The following is a 22,207-nucleotide window of genomic DNA, read 5'->3' on the forward strand; positions in this document are numbered from 1 at the left end:
CCGTGGGCAGCCCCCAGAACAGGTCACACAAAACGCTCTTTTGCTAGGCTAAGTGTGGTGATGTGGAGAGAGAGAGAGAACCCGCAGGATGGGAGGAGAGATGGCACGTCACTGCATGGAACAAAATGGAGAGAAAGAGAAGGCAGAAACAAGGAAGAAAGAAAGGAACAGAGGTGAAAAAGAGGGGAACCAAACAGCAGAAGCAACGTTTCAGAGAGGAACAGATGGATGGGCAGGGAACGACTGCACTTAAAACATCCAACTGCCTTCCCATATAGCAAAGCACACTTCTCCCAGTTAACAGTATTTGCAACCCTGCTGTGAGTCGAAGGGAGAAGACTTTGTTTTTATTCTCACCCAAGTGCCTCCCTTAGACAAGCAGCTGCAGGATGAGTTTGGCTAGCCGGCTCCCCCAGCTGCTGGCCATCCCCACCAGTGGCCAAATCCTGCCACGGGCGGCAGTCGCTGGAGCCTCTGCCCTCCTCCACTCGGTCTGCAATTGTCACAGGCTTGCAGGAGCTCAATTATCTTGGAGACATCACCCACACCCACTGGCACCGGCTGAAATCGGTCACCGCATGGAAGGGGTGAGGGGAGAGCTCACCAGCGTGCCGGCCTAAAGAAAACAGGCTGAAAGCATGGAGAGAAATAGCACAAAATCAGAAAACAGTCTAATTTACTAATTACAATAACAATAAAGCTCAGTCATTAAAAAAGCAGTTAAAGCTGCAAACGAACAACTGCTTCGACCATTATCAGTAACAGCGTTTACAAGGCCCAAGTTCTTGAAAACCGTGAAAACGAATAGCTCAGGATGTCATAAATTTTATACTGCTCCCACAGCAAACCTGCACACAGCACACCAGAAAATGCATATTTCATTACCACTCAACGGTCTGAGCTCCCATGCAGACTACAGGCATTCTTTTCGGTGTAATTTTATAATATGCACACAACTCAAAGCCTCTTTGTAAAAGAAACATAAAAATGATGCATGCGCATATTAAAGACTCGTATTTATCAGTCTCAAATGTAAGTTCACGTACATGCTTAATGTTACCATAAATCAACAGCTCTCTCCATTAAACCATATATGCAACCTTGTTATCGAGAAAAGCTATTTATGAACACTAGAGCAAGTAATCCAGCCGTCGTTTGAAAAAATATTTGTTAAAAATATCTCCTATCTGAATGAATTACTCGAAGGATACATCATGAAAGCAAAACAAAAACAAAACCCACCAATTAAAAATACACTAGGACTTCAGGCTCAAGGAGCTGGCACTGGGAGGAGGAAGCTCTAAAAGCTGTGCCCTCAGCTACTCGCACTCCTTGGCGCATGCTGAGGTCTTTGAAGATCCTCCATGAGGTCTGGACAAAAAAATAAATAAATAAAAAAAATAAAAAAAACCACGGCTCTGGCAGAGCTAGTTTTGATGAGAAGACTGGGTTTTCAATGAGAATGGTAACTCTCTCTGCTTCTGTTGAAAATGATGTTTTTTGTTTGGTTGGTTTGGTTTGGTTTTAATGAAAAAAGCATGGAAAAGCATGATATGTTGCTTCTTCATGGAGTGGAGAGGAGGCAGGAGGGGTAGCCTGTCCACCTTGGGCTGCCCTTGGCCACCAGGGCCCCATCTTCTGCCCCTCACACTCTCTGCAGAGGACTCCAGCCATGGCGAGAAGAACCACGCCTCCCTTCCATCCCTGTCCCACCTCCAGCCAAGGCCCACAGCAGTTCTGGGGCTGGCACCAAGAGAAGAGGAGCTCCCCACCATCCCGTCCACAGCCTCTTGCTGATATTCTGCGGCTGTGTGGCTACCAGCTCATTAGTATTGAAATTGGTTCATACATAGTTCACTTGCAATTTAGGCTCCAATAATCTTCCTATTTAGGCCCTGCAATGCTACGAATTTATGCCCAGCTGAAATCTGTTACAATGCTACTGCATAGACATGCAATTTCATAGAGAGATAAGATATAGATCTGCTGTACTCTGGTGATTCTCTTTCAGAAGTGTACCTTGTCAGGCCATAATTTGATATTCTTTTACCATTTCTATAGGGGGGAAAAACCCTTTAATTTGAAAAAAAAAATCACATTTTCACCCTTTTGTTCAGTAATGACACAAATAGTAAAATGTTCAGATTACATCAGGGAATGGAAAAGCCCCATGGAGAAAAGACACGGACAAAAGCTTCATTTTCAGGTAAAATTGCATGAAGCTTGGGGCACTGCATACTCTTAGCTCTGTTTTTTTTTTCCCCTGCCTTTCATCCCCATGCATCCCTCTGAATGTTAATAGATTTTTACATGGGGATGTTTAAAAGGACTGCAGAGAAATGAGGCTTTATCCACTCTAATGTCTTCCAGAAATCTCAAAGCAATTTACAACTGTGAATAATATACAAATAGTTTGGTGAGAGCAGGGGCCAGCAAATCGGATGCTGACTCCAGCTGCAGCTTGCATCCTGCTATAAAATCGTTTTTAATCAGGATGCTTTTTGTAATATATATAATATATATATAATATATATTTTTTTTTTCCTAAAGCTGCCTGATATTTTTTACTCCTGCCTCGATAACCATCAGAGAAAAAGGGAAGGGGATGTTCCAACAGATTATGCCCTCGCCAGGACTATGCCAGGGGATGTCATGGGCTGGGATATAAGAAGTGCTGGTCACACACTGTGTACCAGGATGCCATGCTATGAAGGCTGCCTCTGTGGTGCCTCCAAAGCCAGAAAGGGGCTGTACAGGAGGGGTATGGGACTCTTTGTTGGAGTCAAGGGAAAACTGGAGCCCGGTTATAAAGTGGGACAGTCATTCTGAAAGAGTGCCACCCGTGTGAAACCCTGAGAAAAAAACTCCGCACTGGGGTTGCAGAGGGGGTGGTGAGAAATGCAGAAACGCACCCTGTAAAACCCAGATCCCAGTGGCTTCATCGCCCCGTGCAGGGCTAGTGGGCTTCTTGTCCTGCAATGGCAAAATTCCTCCTGTGGGGAAATCCATTTGCATCTGGCCATAAGGCAAACTGCTGGATTTCCCTTCCCATCTACATCTTTTCCAGGGGTTTTTCCCACCCCAGGCTGGCCAGGGGAACACCAGGCACAGGAGGGTGGTCCTGCTCATGGAGGCAAAGCAGCCGAGAGACCCCTGGTCTCCAACCGCTGCATGGGTTTGGGTTTGGGCTGCAGGGAATGCAGTGCACCAGGAGACTTCTCCAGCAGCACCTCCCACAGCCACAGGGGACCCCCACAGCCTGAGCTCAGCCGCTCTCAGCAGAGCCATGCTAGCACCTCCTTGGCCAGCAAGGGCTCAGCAGGGAGCAAGGGCTTCTTGGCTGTGGCTTGCTCCAACACCTTCACACACCCCAGCCCTCTGACCTCCAGAGCTTACTGCCCTCCTCCCGGCATGGGGCCCAGCTCTAATTAGGCTTTATGTGACTGTGAAGTCATTAGCTTGTCCAGGCTGGGGACAAGAGAGAGAGCAGTGTCTGCCTGCGGGATGCCACAGCACCGAGACACCAAAGTGCCAGGAGCTCTGTGCTGGAAGCAGCCCCTTTTCCTCCTCTGCCTGCGGCTCCTGATTTAAACCTTTTCAGTACTGCTAAACTTTTTAATGTATATCAATTGGGTAAAGTTCACAAACAAAGCAGGGATCGATTGGTGGAATAATAAAGTATTGATCATCCTGACGCAAACCGATGAACCTTCAAATCAATAATGAGCACAGATCACGTTCCCGTAGCACGTTTGGTTACTGCCCGCTCAGTGGCATGCTGCTCGGGATGGCAGGTGGGAAAGGAAAGCCTTTCCACAACTCCCCATGTTCTGCAAAATGCTGAGCAGGCATTTCTCAGGTGCAGAAATACCCTCGTGGGTATTTCTCTAAGGACCAAGCTCTTCCCAGATGGACTCCCCATCTCTCTCATCTCATTAGCCTTTTCTAAGCCCATGGCTAGCTGGATTTTCTCTCTGAAGTGCTGAGAGGGAGAAATACTCTTACAAATGCCTGCACAATGTGTGAGTGTTTGCCTTCCTCCACCAGGCATTCCTCAGCCAACACGCTTGGGGGCTGCTTGTGTGGTTTCACGGTAGGATCCCTTGAAGGGTTTGCCATCCCAGCATGAAAACCTGGTCTTTCACTGCCAGGCTCCCTGCCTGAAGCAGAAATTTTGCTTCTGGGTTCCCTAGAGAAGCGGAGCACCGATATCAGTACTGCTTTTGATTGCACAGTATTGATCGCACTGGTATTAATAGGTACGAGGCTAACGGTGTGTAAGCTGGGCTTGGACAGGTTGAAGATGAGAAGGAGACTCAGGTTTCTAACTGTGATGCTCCCTCACTGGGTCCCCAGGGGCTTTAGCTGAGTCCTTCTGGGTCAGAAACCTTCTCCTCTTGGGGGGTACCATGCAGCAGGACCCCCCCCAGGTGGGGACTGCGGGGGCTCTCCAGAGAAGCAGGAGCGTGTTCCTCTCTGCCCTCTGTGGCTCTCTATGAAAATTGTGAGCAATTTTGTTTTCATACATCAGAGAAGAAAGCTCCCCCCCTGCCAGGTCCAGACAGGGCTGCGATATCAAATTGTTCTTTTCAGAAGAGCATTTACTGTTTCCAGAGGTTTAAGAGAGCAGGAGGCAGCTCATTCGGTTATTCACTTGGACTCAGAGCTGTTAGACACAGATCTTAATGGATAGTATTGATTGAAAGAAACAAAGCAGCAGTTCTCTTTCTTTTTATCAAGGGATTTCTAGGCTAAGATGAGAAGAGTTTGCTGGCTTACACTCTTAACAACAAAATACCATATTACAGGATCCCCAGAAGTCTCTCAGGGTATCGCGGTGGTGAGAGAAAGAAATGTGCAAGGTGTTAATGGGATAACAAATTAATAGAGAATAGGATTAGCGACGGACACAGGCTGGTACAAGGGCTCCCGAGGTCACCGGTGCCGAGATGTAATCCACTCCTGGCATGTTGTCCTCGCTGGCAGATGAACACGAAGGGAACCCACCTGGTTCCCGGTGCCACTGGGATCCTGGTGGCAGCTGGGACACCAAAGTCGTTGTGAGCGGCCAAAATGCAATTTTAGGGGAAATCAGTGCCTGCATTACCTGGAAAGCCAGTGCAATTCTGTTCTGTAACATCTGAGAACTGTGACGAAGCAGCAGGCTTGGAAACAGTTTTAAAATCATTACCTGACTCTCTGTTGTCCCATGCAATTTTCCCATCCATCTGCCAGTCATTTCATAAGGTCGAGAGCAAGGACGTGCAAGCATGGGGACCCAGCACTCCGTCCTGCATCTAACTCTGGTTTGCTGTCCCCACAGGCGGATGGCCCCACTCACCAGGGCTTCCCGAGGGGACCTTCCCCACCTGGACCATCCATCCCCTTGGTGAACCCCAAGCCATTGCCATTGCCACCCTCCTCAGCAGAAGACTTTGATGCCCGCCTCCAGCCCCGGGGTCTGCATAGTCTTGACAGAGGCAAGCATTTCCTACAGATCAACCCATGGCCTGTCTCCTTCCCCGGAGGGCACCAGCCCCCAAGCATTTGGGAAGGCAGCGTGAGCCATGATGTCTGTGCCACTGGTCATATCCAGTTCCAGATTCCGAACTGCTTCCACCAGCACCGGGTATACAAATGCCCATGGCAGCTTTTCACACCTCAGCCCTCTGCAACCCTGGGGACCTTTGAAAGTTCTCCTGCCTCTCATAAAATATTGATCTCGGGGCTTTTAAACGAGTGGCAGACCCTGAAACCCCACCTCTCGCAAGCTGTTCTGTCCCTACTGGCACTAAGACAAAAACAAATGGGCTTTCATTTCTGCTCCACTCTTGACAGTAAGAAGAGGGATGGGGCATTAGATGAGACCTTTCATTGCCTTTAACGATGGTGCTGATTTTGGATGGGCAGCGAAGGTCACTGAAGTTTTGGAGGGCTAACTGCCCCCCGGTCCCCTTGGCAGTGGTGCTCGGCTGTGAAAGCGATGCTCTGCAATACTTCATCCAGGGCTGCAACACCTCCATGACAATATTTCCATCTCTCCCTGACTTTGATGAGTCACTTATTACCTCTGCTTTTTTTTTTTTAAGGGCCCCCAGTCTTTCCTAGATCATGTTAACAAGACAGCTATGGAGAACAGTGGCCCTGGGGGTCTTCATTAGTCCCTCCTAGATTTATGTTCCCTTCCAGTTTAATACAGTGTTCTGGGCACGGCTGCTTAATGGTGGGGTCACGGTGAGTTTCCAGGGGTCAAGACCTTGATCTTGTTATTTACAGCTACACGTTAGGGGAGCTCTAAAACTGCATTTAGTCATAGCAAGGCCCTTGCATGGAAAACGCTGACAGCTGGAGGGATATCTGCACAACCACGTTCAGCATCTACGCGGCGCTCCGGGCATAAGCAGGCACTGTGGGATGGAGCTCCAAAGAGTTTGCAAAGCCAGTGCTTGGTCCTGCAGGGAAACGTGCAGAAAGTGGAGACCAGATGCTCACAGGCTTGCACTGCTCAAGACTTTGGGATTGGCGTTGTCTTTTGGTGGATCCCAGGAGGGGAGCCCAGTTTCCACCAATCCCATAAACACTGAGATCCTGCAAGAGTTTCACTTTGCCTTTGCCCCCTGGCTGGAGACCTGCTGCCCTCCCCTGCTGAGCACTGCAAAGCAAGCTGCAAAGACAACTCTTATTCTCTCCTCACTGCTTTATTTCCCAGGGCAGGCAGTTTTGTACTGCTCTTTTCACCCCCATGCACATCCCACCCCCTTCCCCACTGCATCTCTGTAGGGCATCTCCCTCACGTCCTTTCTTTCAGCTGCTCTTGCTGCTGCTGGCAGTAGGTTTGGGCTCTGTTAGCCATGGAAATGCTACCACCTTCAGGATCCCTCTGCACCTTTCCTCTCCCATCAGGGAGACAGCAGCTTACACACCGCAAGCTGCTCTCAACACCAGGTCTCCTGACAAGCCCAAGGGTGATGGGCAGGTTACCAGAAAAAGCCCCCATCAAATGCTCAGCTAGGAAAAATAATCACGGCTGTGTTCAAATGAATACATCTTGATTTACACCACTGGGTCTACATTAATTTGGAGCAGCTGGGGCCAGGCTTGTTCATGACTACTATAAAAAGAGATTCTGCCTGCTAAGCCTCCCTCTTTTACAACTCTAACCTGTAATTTAGTAAGTGAGAGATGACCTAAAGAAATTCCCAGGTAGCTGTAAAATGAGAGGGAGAAAGAAATAATTTTGTTGTGCAGGCTACCACTGGCAAAGAAGTGATTGCACTGGTAACTTAAAAAAAAAAAAAAAAAAAGGTAAGAAATCCAGAAAATAACAATAATAATGCCTGAATTTCAACATTCAGGAGCTATTGTAATGGTTTCTAATTGAATGAAGGGTTACTGTGGAGTGCTAGAGCCTGCGTTTCTCTGAAACAGCAACCTTTGGCAAGCTCAATATTCAGAAATCCCCCTGAAAGCTTATTTAAACTGACAGGGTTGGTCTAGGTTTGAGGAATAATGAGCAGATTCTGTCTTTTTTTCAAAGACTTAAAGAAGACTGAGAATTTTATCCTGGCATAAATTTTTGTTGTAGCATAGGTGAAACCGGGTGTCTTCCCATTTGAGAAAGATGCTGCAGTGATCAGAGATGATGTGTGGGGACAGAAAGGAGCTAAAAGCATTTCTTTGTCCCTCTCTGGTACTTTTTTTTTTTTTTGACATTAACAGGTGGATTTCATACTCATGGAAAAGTAAGGTACACGCCAAAGAAACTGGAGTCAAGGTGTTAATTCTTAAGGCAAACACATTCCCTTGGTTTAAGGAGATAATTCTGTGATCAAGACTTATTAGGATTAAAGGCTCATTTCAGCTGAATTGATCAGATGGCTTTTGGGTGTAATTTAAACTAAAAATATGGGGAAGGGATAAGCAGACTTTATTTTTATTTAAAATTGTTTTCTCTTCCTCTGCCATGCACCCATGTGTGCACGTTCACACTTACTCTGATCAACTTTGGCTGCTTTTGTGTATTTTTTTGGTATACTGGGAGAGGTGGTTTAGCCTGGATCTGCAATGAAGATAGCAATGCCTTGCTTCTCATCTGCCTTAATTTAATATTCTTCCTTCCACTGCCACCTGTGTGTTTTCACTCCTGAGAAATGAAGGCTGGTGGTCCAGCACCACGCCGCTTGTGCCACGTGGGGACAGATTTAGCTTCCACCGTCAAACTCGGTTCACAGTTGCAATCACTGATATTTCTTGGAGTATGTACCAAAATGTGTCCAGACGCTGCAAACCAGTGCTGGAAGAGGAGAGAAGAGAGCTGCTCTTAGGTGGAACAACATTGCCATCTCATGGTGTAGGTGCAGCCCTACAAAGTCTGCAGGGATGCTCCCCTCCGAGCCTTCGAGGTTGTGAGTCTCGGTGCAGAAATCCATGTAAGCAAGGGAACTTCACTGCTCTGCTCCCAGCCTTGCACAGGGCTGGAGGTGGCCAGCCTTTATGGGACAGCTGTCAAGATGGAGTTTTCAGGCACCCACCAGCAACCTCTGGCACCCCAGCTCCCCTGTGCCGATCCTGCTGCTGTCCCCGTGCCAGCCCCTGCTCTCTCCACTTCAGAGTTCTTCTGTTAATTCTCATTTTCTCAAGCTCCGCTAATAATTTCCCATGTGGCACCATATCAAATGCTTTATTGAACTCTAGATAGATTAGATCTACCAAATTTCCCTTGTCTGGAAAACCAATTATCTTATCAAAGGGAGATGTCAGCACAGTCTGGCACAAACTGTCTTTGGTAAACCTGTGTTGCACTTTATCTCATTTTTCTCAGTGCCTTTAATTAATGTTTCCTTTAGCATTTGTCCTACAATCTTGTGTATAACTAAAAATGGGTTAACGCCTCTGTAGCTGGCTAGCTCATGCTTTTCATTTTCCTTATCATATTTTACTTTTCTTGTAATCCATTTGCTTTTGGGGGTTCAATCAGTGCCTTTTGACCCACAGGACTCATCAGAAATGTGCTTTCCCCTCTGCACACGAGGCACCACTTGTCTCCAAGCAGGATGGAGATTTCCTCAACCCCTCAGGCTTCATCTCAGTGCACTCCAGAGTTCTGCCTCCAGATGTGGCTGCTCTTACTCCTTCCCTTTTTGTTCCAGGTAATGTGTGCCCTCACTCCCCAGTCAGTGTCACTCTTCCTGACAAAAATGATCTGTTTAATTTTGGGGGAAATGTTTTCATTACCCTTTAACCCAGACCTGCTTTTGTGGCTGGCTGTTCCCATTTCTGCATACTTCTATGTATAATGCTACATTTTTTATTTTTTCCGCCTTCCTCCTTACATGGGCGCACTCAGCCCAAGCTGTCCCATTTTGCTGACCTGCTCTTTTTGTCCGTCCCTGTCAGCTCTCCATCCACTTTTGCTGCTCTGGAGATCTGAGGCCCATCTCAGTCCCTCATCTCAGCATAAGCTTCCCCAGACTTTAATTAAAAAGCATAAACTGAGCCAGTTCCTGGTTCATCAGGACAATATTATTTTGAATGGACTAACTTTCTACTAAAAGTCTAAAGCCAAGCCCTTTCTCCTTTCACAGTTCTTGTGACATTGTGCTGTGACAAATGGGATGGGTAAGTGAAGCTGATGACCATCATTTTCCGCGAATTCTGTAGAAGTGGGTTAAGGCTGGGATGACTGTTTGGGAAATGCTCTGGGACAAGGAAGAGCATTAAGGAGGAGGTGCCCAGCTCGAGAAGAGCTGGGACTTCAATTTCATCATCTCTTAGACTGCTGCTCCACCGGGGCTCTCTGGTCACTAGCAGCAATGTGTGCTAAGGCCGAGAAAGGAGGTGGCATGTGTTCCTCTTGGATTTCTTCCAGGATTTCCTAGTCTGTAGGTAATCCTGATGCAGCGCCAGCTTCAAAGCCCTTTCTCTGGGCAGCTGGGTGGGGTCCCTCTCTTGAGAGCAAACCTGCCCCCATGAAGGGCATCCCAAAGTGAATCCATGAGCCACCTGGTGGTCTTCAGCTTCACCAAATCAAGGGCTTCTGGACTTGAGGTTGGAGAGGAAGGGTAGCTGTCCGGAGTTACGGCAGGCCAGTGGATGGCTGTAGGCAACTGTCCATCAGTGTACCTTGAGGATGGGTGGCAAGAGGGGGATATCACAAGTTGTCCCTGCAGGATAGAAGATACCTGAGCTGTGAAGATAACTCAGACACCTCTGCAACTCCAAAGTACTTGAAAAAATTATTCACACCCTTGGGAGAAGAGAGGTCTCCCACGAAACGTACCAGTGCAGAGGGCTGCCCATGGTGAGGTGTTGCTTTCTGTCATGCCATGAGCGCACAGGAGGTCAGCAGGGCAGGTTCCCTGTGGTAATTCCAGCCACTAAAATGTAATTGCAACTTTTATCATCAAATAATGTGACATCACTGAAATGAAGGTTGTGTAGAAGGGAGTGGTTACCCTGCTGTTGTGACAGGGTGAGGGTCTGCACCTTGAAGAATTATTCCAGATCACTGGGGGAGGAAAACCTGAATTCTGGACAGGAACATGTTGAGAGTATTGTAGTGCAGCTTACTAGCACACCAGAGCCATAAGTTTAACTTTTGCCTGGCACTTGTTATAAATGCCCCCTCCAGCTGACCCAGCTATGAATGGGTCCTTGCTCACACAGGATTTTTGTGAGCATCTTCAACTCCCCAGCCTCTTTGCTATTGTGCATGCTTTAAAAACGAATGCGCGCACACACACAAAAAGGAAAATGCATCATTCTCAGCAGTCTGCTAGTTAGGCTCTGGCAGATGCTCAACCAAATGTTGTATTTTGGCATGGTGGGATCCCATCTTTTTTGAATCCATCTTATTGGACTCATGTCAGAATACACTGACAGCGTATATTGCACATAATGCTGTGGCAGATCTTTGCCTGGTGGCACCATATGGGCCACGTGGGGAGAGGTCAGGACAGAGCCTGGCAGGGGCAGAGCAAGGGGACTTGCTAATGGCAATGGGGAGAAGCAACCGGGGTGAAGAGGGTTTCATTGCTTCGGCCATAAACCCTGCTGTGATGGCAGGGGAGATTGGTCCGTGCTAGGACTCGCTGGAGAGCCTGCCAGGCAGCTCCGCAGCTACTTTGGCTTTTTTTTTTTTTGCCAGTCCCCAGGCTGCCTGCTTGCTGGAGGAAAGCCATCCATCAAGGCTGTTATGATCTACCCACTAGCTATCTAGATTTAGCTTATGAGTGCATAATTTATGGTCAGTTGGTTTATCTCTGCTCTTTGTCAATGCACAGCATTTTGTGGACTTTCTTTCGAGGAGAAAAAAACCCTAGTACTGAAGTCATCCAGGAGCAGTGAAAGCCCCACCTCCAAAGCACACAGGGCTGGTACTGAGGTGAGGAGGCTCGCAGGGGCTGAGAGGCGCTGGCGGGGCTTTGCGGTGGAGCTCTGGGGCTGGAAGCAAAGAGCCTTATGCCCTCCTGGTGCAGTCCCTGGATCAGGAAGCTGTTCTGCTGAGGCTTGTTTTGCTCTCTTCCCTCTGCACACAGGATAAAGGGGGCAGAAAGTGTGAAGCTGTTATTAGAGGCAGCACTCCAAGCAGTCGAGAAAAATCTCAGGGAGAAGCATGAGCCATGCGCCCCAAAATAAATTTACCTTAAAAACTGGTATTGTTATACACAACCTCATAATGACTTTATTTCTGTTATGATTGTTGCTGTTGTTCTGGTTATTACCTTTCTCACTTAAAAACAAAACAAAAAAACCTACCCAACCCTGTAGCTACAACTACAGAAATATTATTTGCTTGTATTATTCTTTAGGTGGTTCCTGTGCTGGAGGCAGTAAGTAGTTACAATCACTCAGACTATAATAGAGAAATTCATTCCAATAATAATAATAATGACATCTATTATTTTTGAAATACAAATCTGATGAGTTCATGAATATAGAAAGCTCTAGGTGCTGGCTGTCTGTAAAATGGTAATAAAGCGAGCATGATTTCCTGATAGATGCCTGCCGCAGGCCTCCAGCAGGCTTCCTCCAGCTGCTCACCCAGCTGCTGGTCCTGCTGTGTGGTGGGAGCCACCCTCCAGCAGTGGGGTCCTGCCTGCCCACGGTGGGTGCAGGCTTCACACCCAAAAAAGCCCTGGGAGGGTGATCTAGTGATGCAGGTGTTCTCTTAGAGGCACAGTAATCACTTGTTCTGTCATTTTCCAGCATTTCTGGGGGCTGGGAGTGCTGTGGGTGCAGCAAAGCCATGCTTGCAGCAGTGGGACATGGGTGGGCTGGCTCTGGACCACCCTGCTTGGGGGCTTTGTGGGGGCTTTGCCCTGCAGGGACTGAGAGATTGGCACTGCCTGGAGCTTGGGGGCTGAAATGCAACCTGTAGCAGATAAGCTACAGGTTGGCACAGGCTCTGGGCAGAGGTAACAGAGCTGTTCCTAATGGGAGGGGATTTTTGGAAAGTTTTTTTTTTCTTGCCATGTGAGGCCCATGAGGTCTAATGGTGTTTGCTTTCCACACACCAGCACAAAAAGCTTCTGTGATGCAAAGGCAGACGTGGGAGCCCCCAGCCAAACTGTTCCCCTCTACACGGTTCTGACAGCGTTGAGTCTTCAGTTACCAAACCCTCGGGTTTGTGTGTGGGCCTGTTTCAAAAAGGCTGTCCAGTACAGAAAACACTTAAAATTGTATCAGCACTTTGGAGAACTAACTGATGAAATATAAACTAATATTGTGGAGGTTGACTACATTAAAGTGGAGGAAGGCTATAATAATGCACAGGTGTTTGCAGGGTGTGATGCTATCAGGAGCTGGGGAGCTGGAAAAAGCTTAAAGTGAAATTAGGCAAAGGAAAGTAAACACTTCCCCTACTGCAGATAGGGTGGCCGACTTTTTAGTTGTTACTCTGGTTTTATCTCTAAAGCTGTATGGACATTGCAGGTGTTAGGGAAATGAGTATGGAAACCTTTAAGCACAAATGTATTGCTTTACAATTACTTGTAATTTTGCCTAATTCAGCTCCTTGCATTCCTTTCTCCAAAAGTGTTTCCTCCATGTGTTAGTCCCTGTGGCACGGCCACCTGCTGAATCCACTGAGGAACTCGCCTTTGGGTCCCCCTGTTTACAACAAAGTGCCACCAGCTTCACCTCTTCCGCTCTCTCCGTATGCATGTAAGGTGTAAGTGATTTATAGTTTTCCCATGAAACATTTTGTTTGTTTTTTCCCCTAGAATTGCTAAAAGCATTGTTTTGTAACTTCTGTTGCTCAAAGAAAGCAAACGATCAGCATTGTTCTGAAGAAGGCACAAGCTTTCAGTAAATGCCCAGAGCTATATGTGCTGAGAGTTAACCGCAAGGGGCCCTAGAGGGATTTGTGTATGAAGGAAGCAAATCCAGGCATGTTTCTGCCCCTATTTCTGAAACATTCAGACTGGTTTTCTGGGGATCTTACTCAAAACCAGGTACTGTGGGGTGAGGAAGGGCTTGGCCCCCTCATCTTTGCCCTTCTGAGGCCACAGCTGGGTTCTGCATCCAGTTCTGGGCACCCTGGTAGATCAAACACTGGAAAATCAGAGAGGGTGTAGTGGAGGGCCACTGTGGTGCTGATGGAGGACATGCAAGGAGGGATTGAGGGAGATATTTGCTCAATCCAGAACAGAGGAGGTGAAGGTGGGGGAATAGGGGGTGTCTAGTCACTGTCTATCCCTATTTATAAGAGCTTATAGGGTAGACTGACCCAGATTATTCTTGCAAATGTGCAGAGAAATGGTGAAAGGTGATGGTGAAAAGCTGGGCATAGGGCACTGAATGAAGGGCACCTGAGTTTAATCTTCATGATGTCCTGAGGTGGTCATCAGCCAGGCTGAAATTGCCTGGAAAGGTCTTTGGGGCCCGCTTTTGGAAACAGCGGTGTATGCTGGCTCTTTTTGGGGCATCTGTCTGCCTTTTAGGAGGGAGCTGTGGGATGTGTGAGGGGCTGATGAGCACTGAGGAACTCACCTGGGCTCTGTGCCCTGTGCTAGCTGCAGACAGGGCCCTGGGGAGCCCTTTGGGGAGGTTTAGGAAGCGAACTATTAATACTGACCCGAGCAATGTGGAGAGTGTGTACTGAAATGCCATGTTTTAGGCTTCTAGAGGAACATCAGTGTCTGGGTAGGGTGCTTGCCCTCAGGGTGTAGCACAAGTGATTTTGTAGGATTAGTCAGCAAGGTTGTTCAGGACAAAGAAATCCCCATAAGATCCCTGCTGTGGAGCAGATGAAGGTTTGTGCAGGCTCCAGAGCAGAAAGCTGGGCTTTCCAGGGAGCTGGGGCCCCCGGCTTTGGGGTCTTCTTCAGCTGCAGGCTGCTTGTGTGACACTGGGGTGTGATGTTTGCCTCCCTTGGCCATACCACCAAGCCCTTGGGGGTGCAGAAGGACCTGGGCTAGTTTCTGTCTGCAGATCCTCATTTTTCCATGCTGTCCACGCAGAAAAGCAAAACCCAGGCTCCTCTAGAGGGCACGGCAGAGCAGCACCAGGATTTTGGCCCTGGCCTGTATTTAATGTGTGTGGTTTTCGTTTTTGTTTTTTTTTTTTGTGCATGGGCATTGGTGCCCCCAGCTCCTGTGCTGGGTTGGTGGGACCATCACAGAGGTGCCTGGCCCATGGCGCACCAGGCAGGAGAACAGGGTGTAGTCCCAGAGAGATGCTGGCACACATGTGGGGGCCCCAGAAAGGGTGCAAAGATGTTTGACTCTGATGTATTGCTAACTGATAGGATGGGGCCATCCATTAAAAGCAGGTTTGGGGGGCAAGGATGCTTTTTTTAGGAGACCAGAGCCCAGCCAAATGCTGGGGTTCATCAACAGAGGTGCAGGGGACAAGCAGAAGAACCCCCGAGGACAAAGTCTGCCATTCCTTCCTTGAAGTGCCTCCTCAAGCACTCCGACCAAGCTGCAACATGAGCCCTCTTGATGCCTTCCTCCCTGTGCTGCAGGAGGAGCCTGTGCCTTTGTCATCCTGGGCAATCTGCTGTAGGTGCTAACACCTGCAGGAGGTTGGACCAGGCAGCCTCCAGAGTTCCCTTCCATCCTCACCTGTTCTGTGGCTCAGTTTCTATAATTTCTTATCATTTCACTGGTGGTCGCTGCTTGCCCGGGCTATAACTTTACACTGCCCCCAGCAAATTCACCTCCTAATGCTGGGTCAAGGGGCTGGTGGCAGGTCGAAGTGATGGGGCAGCCAGGACGGGAGGGGGATGCTTTCCCACTGTCTGGAAGATAAAAGATGGGCGAGACTTCTCATAACAGATGGCATCTGTTTCTGTGCGTGCCCTGGTGTTTACGGATCAGTGCACCCTGTAGGCTTGGCAGGCACTGTGTTGGAAAGGGGTGGATGGATGGAAACATCCACCCCCGGAAGATCTTGTGGCTGATCGTGTGCTATTTCGCTGCGGGACACATTGTGAAAAGATGGACCCAAGCAAGTGTTTGCCAAAGGAGAGGGTTTCTGGGGAAAGCCGAGGTGTGTCGGGGCACGGGGGCTCCTCCAACGTCACTCCCAAGGGACTTCTTTGTAATGTGAGCCCTGGCCGTGCTTTCTCCCTGGGCGCTATCTGCTGATTAAGCCCTGGGTATCTCGATACCTTTCCGTGGGACTGTTTGCTCTGCCTGGCTGAGGCAGCATTAACGCTTCCACATCCTCCGTCAGCAGCCTGCAGCAGGAAGGGAGCACGCGGGAGCGCAAACAGAGCTGGGGGCAGACCCTGGGCCCTTTGCACCTGGCGAGAAGCAAATGGGCACACCCTGCCCTCTTCCACGGTGAAGTTTTAGAAGGCAGGCAGGCTTTTTGCTGCCACAACTGGTGGATGGGATTAGCCGAGCGCTCCTTGGTGGTTTGTTAACACTAAGTGGTAGCTGATAATGGAGAAAGATGTTTTTCTGGGTGGCGAGTGAGCATTTTTCTCAAGCTTGAGTGCTTCAATGCTAGTGCTCGTCTTTGCAGGGGAAAGCCTTTGGGCCACTCATCCCATATCCTGCACAATGTGCAAGGCTGCCAGCGTCCTTTGGCTGGCAGCCCTGCTACTGCATCTGCCTTGGGTCTACAGCCTCACCAAAAGCCCTGATGAGAAGGGGAAAAGGCAGCATGAGGGAAAAGGCTGCGAAGAGCCTGCTGGCTGGGCATCTGCATCCCAGAGGGTGCTCTGGCTTCCTTGCGAGGGCCAGCACAGGTCGGGGTTGCAGGAGGGATGTGTCAGAGGCTTCTCTGTTGGCTTTATGGCTCCATGTCTCTTGGAAATCCTGCCAACCCAGCACAGGACAGCCACTGAGAGCCAAGATGCTGTTGGTCTCCTCCCAAAGGGCTTTCTGACGTCTCTGATGAAATTTGGTAAACACAGCCACACTCACAGTGCAAATGAGCTGTGTGCATTTAAAAGCAATGAATTAAACAATATCAAACTCCACAGCCTTTTTGCTCAAGTTTAAAGTGACCGTGGCTTGGCTGACCCTCCATGTTTCCACCATAAATTAATCTGCAGTGAGGTCCAGCCCTGTGGGTGCTGGGTGTTAGTCTGCTGCTAAAGTGCTGCTTGGATTAAATAAATCCAGCCTGTGCTGGCACAGAGTTCAGGATGTGGGGTGTTATTTGGGATGTATTTGTGTGTGAGGCCCCAGTGAATGCTTTCAAGCAAGGCAACAGCATCCCATGTCATTTGGGGAAAACTCTTCTTTTCTATAGGGCAAAGACCTACACAATGGTGCAAAATACATCCAGAACAGCCCTAATGGAGGATAGAGAGAAAAAGCTAAATATTCTGCAAACAGTCTCCTTTCCAGGCAATAGGGAATAAAACAGCACCCCAAAAGGTGCAATCAGTCTGTTTTTTGTGCCTGCTTGGCTCCATCCCCCATCTCCAAGACCTTTGCAGAGCAATTGGGCCGCTTCACCCTGCGTGCTCCTGCATGCCTGCACCTCTGAAAACACAGCCCAGCTCCTGCCTCAGCGTTATCTCAGTGCACCAAGAATGCAAACACCAGAGTTGGTAGAGTGAAAGCCATGAGGCTGCTCCAAGCCCTGGCAGGGGAGAAGACAGTGCAGAGGCAGCGCGGCTCCTCCAGCATAGGCAAAGGGCTCTCCACTGGCCGTGGACGCCTTCCAGCCTGCTTCAGCTTGGCCTTCCTTCCCTGAGGATTGCATGCTCTGCCATTTTTTTTCCAGGCAAGAGGTGAGTTTTGCTTTATCTATAAAAATGTCAGCTTGCGGAACTGGAACATGAGTGAAAAGTGGTGTGGGAAGAAGCCCCTTTGCTTGCGTGCGTTGCTGGAGGTAGGGACAGCTGCATTAATTAGTCTGCAGACACTACAGCATATTCTTCTACAGGGTTTCCGTTTGATAGAGGTTTCCAGATATGCCTGGTGCTAAAGCTGGAAGGAAGCTGGCTTTGAAGTGTGCACACATGCACTGACTTGATCATAGCTGCAATTTACTCGAGCACCTTCTGCAAAGACATTCAATAAACCCATGCAAGCTCAAGCGCTGCCATGGGTGGAATCAGCGTCGGGGTTATTCCCCGACAGGAGGAATAAAGAGAGTCGCCCTGTTGGATGTGTGCAGACCCAAACACAAATCCCACTGGTTCTGGGAGGAAAGCCCCCAAACTCCACTGCACCTCCCTTCTGTACATGTCCCACAGACACCCTGGAGGAATGACCACGCAGCGCACGGCGTTCCTAGTAATCTCTTACAGGCTCCCACCCGTCTTCATCCCGCACTTGAAATACTGCAATTGCCTGGAGAAAAGAAATATCTTTACAAGAAGGGCCATCAAGCCAGCGTGCCGTCTGCTGCAGCCAAAAAAACAGCCCACTCAGCAGGGTAATCTATTCAATGGCTGGGATTTATTTTTAACGCTCGGCTCTGCAGTCCTTTTAACTCGAGCAGAGAAGTGAACATTTTGATAACAGCAGCCTCCAGGTCAAATGTGATGAGAATTCGTAACTCGCCACAGAGTGGGTTTTGGAAAACCAACCAAGCAAAACAATTTCCCAGAATGAGACGATGAAGATTTGCGTTTCTCTGCACAATGTTGTACACGGAGCTGATATCTGTTGGAGTGTCTGCTTATTCTCCCTCCACAATTTGCAAATAAAATGCCTTCTGGACTATTTTAAATTTGAACAGCTATTGCAACCACGGCTCTGCCAAGCTCCTCATAAAGACTCGAGACATCGGATCTTGAGGCCATCGAAGAAGAAATATTAATCCTGTAATGGGAATGTTCAGATGGTCCCGTTTCTAATCAAAGCCAAAGGCTGTGTTTTCTGCTTCAGGCAAGGAGTCTGGCATCAAGATTTTAGAAACTGCAAGGAACGGGAGGGAGCTCTAGCTCTGGGATGCACGGGAGCAACACAGAATGAGCAGCAGGGATGGCGTAGGTCAGAACAGGGATATGGAGGGGAGAAAAAGCCTGAAAATCTGCCCAAGCTGAGCTTCGTGAGGGAGCTGCTAGGATGCAATTTTTTTTTTTTCCAAATAACTGGGAATGTGTCAAAGCAGGTCTGAGAGGAAGGAGAAGAACGTGGAAGGAAATTTGGTGTTGCAGCATTATTGGCTTTATTGGTGGGTTCCAGAACGTGTTCCTGAAACTGTTGGCTCTCCATTCCCTATCTGTAGGGAGGCCCTGGAGGCAGGGGCTGGGCTCCTCTGCACAGTGCTGGTGCAAGGAGACAAAATGGGGGGAGAGAGGGGGGTGAGAAAAGAAAAAACAATGATTAAAGCAAATAAAAAGCAGCATCCCCTTCCCTGCAGGCTGCAAACTTTGCTGGCCTTCTCCAGAGGATTGTCCCCACGGCCCTGTTGGTGGCTGCAGCACCTTCCTGCTCCCCCCTTATATTTTTCCCCATTGCTTTTGCAGGAGCCTGGGGCATAGTGAGAGAACTGTTTTGGCAATGGAAAACAGCAACATTTGCTATGCAGCGTGGAAAGCCGTGCTGATGGGAACAGTCATTGCTTTAATATTTAATTTGATGAGATCTAGCTCTGAGAAATGGAGCAGGAGCTGCCACAGCTTCAAGCTCAGCGCTTCCAGGGGAATTTCCATGGGGTTCGCTACACTGCGGACTTATCTATATTCTGGCTGGGTGACATGGTAATGCATCTCATTAGCTAACCGAGCACACAGAGCTGTGTTTCCTCCAGTTCCCTTTAATTAATCAGGCTTTCAATGCATTCAGGGGGTCGCTCGGACACTGGCTTGTCATTCAAAGCATCTCCCTTCCACTGGACCCTGGCTCCTGGGAGCTGGTTGATCTCTGCGAGGAAATGTGGCTGCTCACGTGCAACCTGGTGGCATCTCAGGAGGGAATTTCCTTACACCATGAGCCTGTCAGTGCAATGCAGCTAAGGCCCAATCCTGCCTCTCACCAGCCAGAGCTCCCTGGTGCTGTACGGGCTCGTGCTGCTGCGGAACCAGGAGCAGGGCCAGGCTGATGCACATGGGAGATGTCTCACCTAGAACCTGTCCCTTCTGTGCCCTTTCAGGTGGGTCCCATTGGCCCCAAACCATCTCTGGAACTGAGGTCCAGCCTGCAGCAGAGCCAGCTTTTCTCTCTGCATCGTCTCCTGCCTTCTGAAGTCCTGTTGTATGCTTCAGACAGTTTGGGTGTCTTCATCCAGGAGCTGGGCTTCCAGGAAGCCTGATGGCCAACAAACAAGCTGGAAATGTGGATTTGTCAGAACTATAATCCAGGTACCTCCTAGCATTCTGCTTGTGTAAAGCCACACACTTTGTCCTTATATCTGCCTCTCTCCCTGCAGCCTCCATCCCTGCCAGGCTGCACTGCTGGTCCTGCTAAGCCATAACACTGACATGTATTTCTGCTCTTCCTTAGCATACATGTCCAAGGCACAACCCCAGAGGCCAAAGGAAAGCAAGAATGTTGAAGAAGATCTACATATGCCTCTGCTTCTTCTTTGTCTCGGGCATTTTGTATGAGATCTCCTTGCTGACCGGCTGCATCTTCTCCTGTATGCCTATGCCCAAGCACTTCCTGACACCTGAGCAGGTCTTGAACCTGGGAAAAAGCATCATCTTCCTGGAGACGACGGAGCGCTTGGAGCCGCCCCCGCTGGTCTCCTGCTCTGTGGAGTCTGCTGCCAGGATTTACCAGGACCGGCCCGTCATCCTCTTCATGAAGGGGCTCACGAACGACACGGTGTTGGACTCAAACTCCAGCTATGCGGCCTTCTCGCTTTTATCTTCTATGAAGAATGTCTTCCTTTTCCCTCTTCAGATGGAAACCATCTTCCAGGAGACCCCCCTGCTGCAGTGGTACAACGAGGTGAGAGTTGTGATGAGGGGGAAAATGGAATGAATTATAGATGGGGGGGTTGCTCGGGACGATGCTCAAAACGAATGGAGCAGCATGGGCCTGGCTACGTGAAACCAGTCACTTTTATTTTTCTGGTTCAGAATAGGTTTATTTTTGCCATGTTTTGCAATGTAGTCATCTATCTGTTTATTGAACACATTATCAGCATTTTCCCACTATCTGGAGAATCAGATTTTTGGCAAATGAAATGTTGGTAAAAATAGATTGCATACGTGTTTTGATAAAACAGAGCTTAATAGTCTTGCTCAACAGAAGCTAGTCTAACCAGGCGTGTTGCACGAGTCGTCTGAGTGCTTGTGAACGCTGCCATGCTGGTAGAGCACCACCCTTTGTGGTGTAGAATAGAATGTGGTAGAATAGTTTCATGGTGCTGTTTGATGCCCGATGGGGGATGTGGTGGTTCTCTGGTAGCATCGCTGTCTTGCCTCTCCAACTCTGCAGGTAGACCCAGAGGAGGAGAAGAACTGGGTCCACGTCAGCTCTGATGCCAGCAGACTGGCTCTCATTTGGAAGTACGGGGGCATCTACATGGACACGGATGTCATCTCCATCAGGCCCATCCCCGAGGGGAGCTTCTTGGCGGCACAGAAGTCACGGTTCTCCAGCAACGGGATCTTTGGCTTCCCTGCCCACCACAAATTTATTTGGGACTGCATGGAGAACTTTGTTCTCAAGTACAATGGGAACATCTGGGGGAACCAGGGCCCCTTCTTAATGACAAGGATGCTCAAAACCATCTGCAATCTCACCGATTTTGAAGGTATTGAGGACCACAGCTGCCAGAACATCTCCTTCCTAAACCCACAGCGTTTCTACCCCATCCCGTACCCAGCCTGGGGCCGGTACTATGACGTATGGGACAAAAACCCCGATTTCAACCACTCCTACGCACTGCACTTGTGGAACTTCATGAACCGCAACCGGAAAGCTGTGGTTGCTGGCAGCAACACGCTGGCCGAAAAACTGTACAAAACCTACTGCCCCACCACATACGAGGACCTGATCAAAAACGCAGAGCTGAGGGACTTCTCAAGCTATGAGGACTCTGTGTGATGTGTGGAGAGAAGAAGGGGAGTGATCCTTCCAGACTTCCCTTGTCCCATGGCCAAAGCACGGCCACCGCTGGTGGCAGCAGCTGGGCTCTGTAGGAGAGAGACCTTTTCATAACCACTGTCCCCGCTCCCCAGGGACACTAAGGAGCATAAGCAGAACGGTGGTGGTTACCCATCAGACATAGCCTCCACTGACATAAGGACACCTTTGCACGAGTGGTTTAGGAAATTAGGTTCTGTTTCCTCATAGGTGCTCAGAAACCAAACCTTACTTAGTCAAAGGGACGTGTGGGCCTTTCCGGTGAGCTTTCATGAAGGGGAAAGTTCCTGAAGAGTTGTGCTGGCCTCCTGGGAGGGATTTCAAATTCACCTCTTGGCATTACTGGCAGCTACAAGTCTGAGGAGTCACAGACACAATGGGCCTTGGACTGGGATGAGGGCTCTGAGCAAGTGTAATGCGAGTGTATAGCAGAGGATGGATGACAGTCATTACTGATGAAAAGTAGCCCAAACTACTGTCTTCATTGATCTGTGTTTTTTCTCACATGAACTTTATACCCTACGTTTTTGAGAGGGACCTATCACTGCAAGTGAAAATAAAATGGGTAGTAAACCACCACTCCTCCGAGCTTGCTTTCACCTGGAAAAGTCCTCCTCTTTTTAAGGATGTTTGCAGTCCTGCACCTCTACTTTGTCTCCTTTCAGAAAGGGGCTGCCCTTGCCCAGCCCTGGGGTCAGTTCTGGCCACAGGGTGTTGTCTCCTGAAGGGGAGGTGCTGGGGCACCAAGAACT

General features: G+C 48.9%; 1 protein-coding gene across 1 annotated transcript; it reads left to right on the forward strand.

The window, feature by feature from the left end:
- Nucleotides 1–18,736: 18,736 nt before the first annotated feature.
- Nucleotides 18,737–21,728, forward strand: A4GNT (alpha-1,4-N-acetylglucosaminyltransferase). Its single transcript, XM_040567068.1, has 3 exons — nucleotides 18,737–19,720; nucleotides 19,863–20,312; nucleotides 20,805–21,728. Exons 1-3 carry the CDS (start codon nucleotides 19,616–19,618, stop codon nucleotides 21,414–21,416), a joined length of 1,167 nt encoding a protein of 388 aa, XP_040423002.1. The 5' UTR covers nucleotides 18,737–19,615; the 3' UTR covers nucleotides 21,417–21,728.
- Nucleotides 21,729–22,207: the final 479 nt, after the last annotated feature.

The sequence above is a fragment of the Cygnus olor genome, chromosome 9 (assembly GCF_009769625.2).
Source record: "Cygnus olor isolate bCygOlo1 chromosome 9, bCygOlo1.pri.v2, whole genome shotgun sequence".
NCBI lineage: Eukaryota > Metazoa > Chordata > Aves > Anseriformes > Anatidae > Cygnus > Cygnus olor.

What these genes read in the sequence shown, in the direction of transcription:
- A4GNT (XM_040567068.1), top strand. Translation starts at nt 19,616, where the DNA reads ATGCTTCAGACAGTTTGGGTGTCTTCATCCAGGAGCTGGGCTTCCAGG. An exon ending in TTGTCAGAACTATAATCCAG is followed by an intron (nt 19,721 to 19,862) that starts GTACCTCCTAGC and finishes GCTCTTCCTTAG; the next exon opens with CATACATGTCCAAGGCACAA. An exon ending in TGCTGCAGTGGTACAACGAG is followed by an intron (nt 20,313 to 20,804) that starts GTGAGAGTTGTG and finishes CCAACTCTGCAG; the next exon opens with GTAGACCCAGAGGAGGAGAA.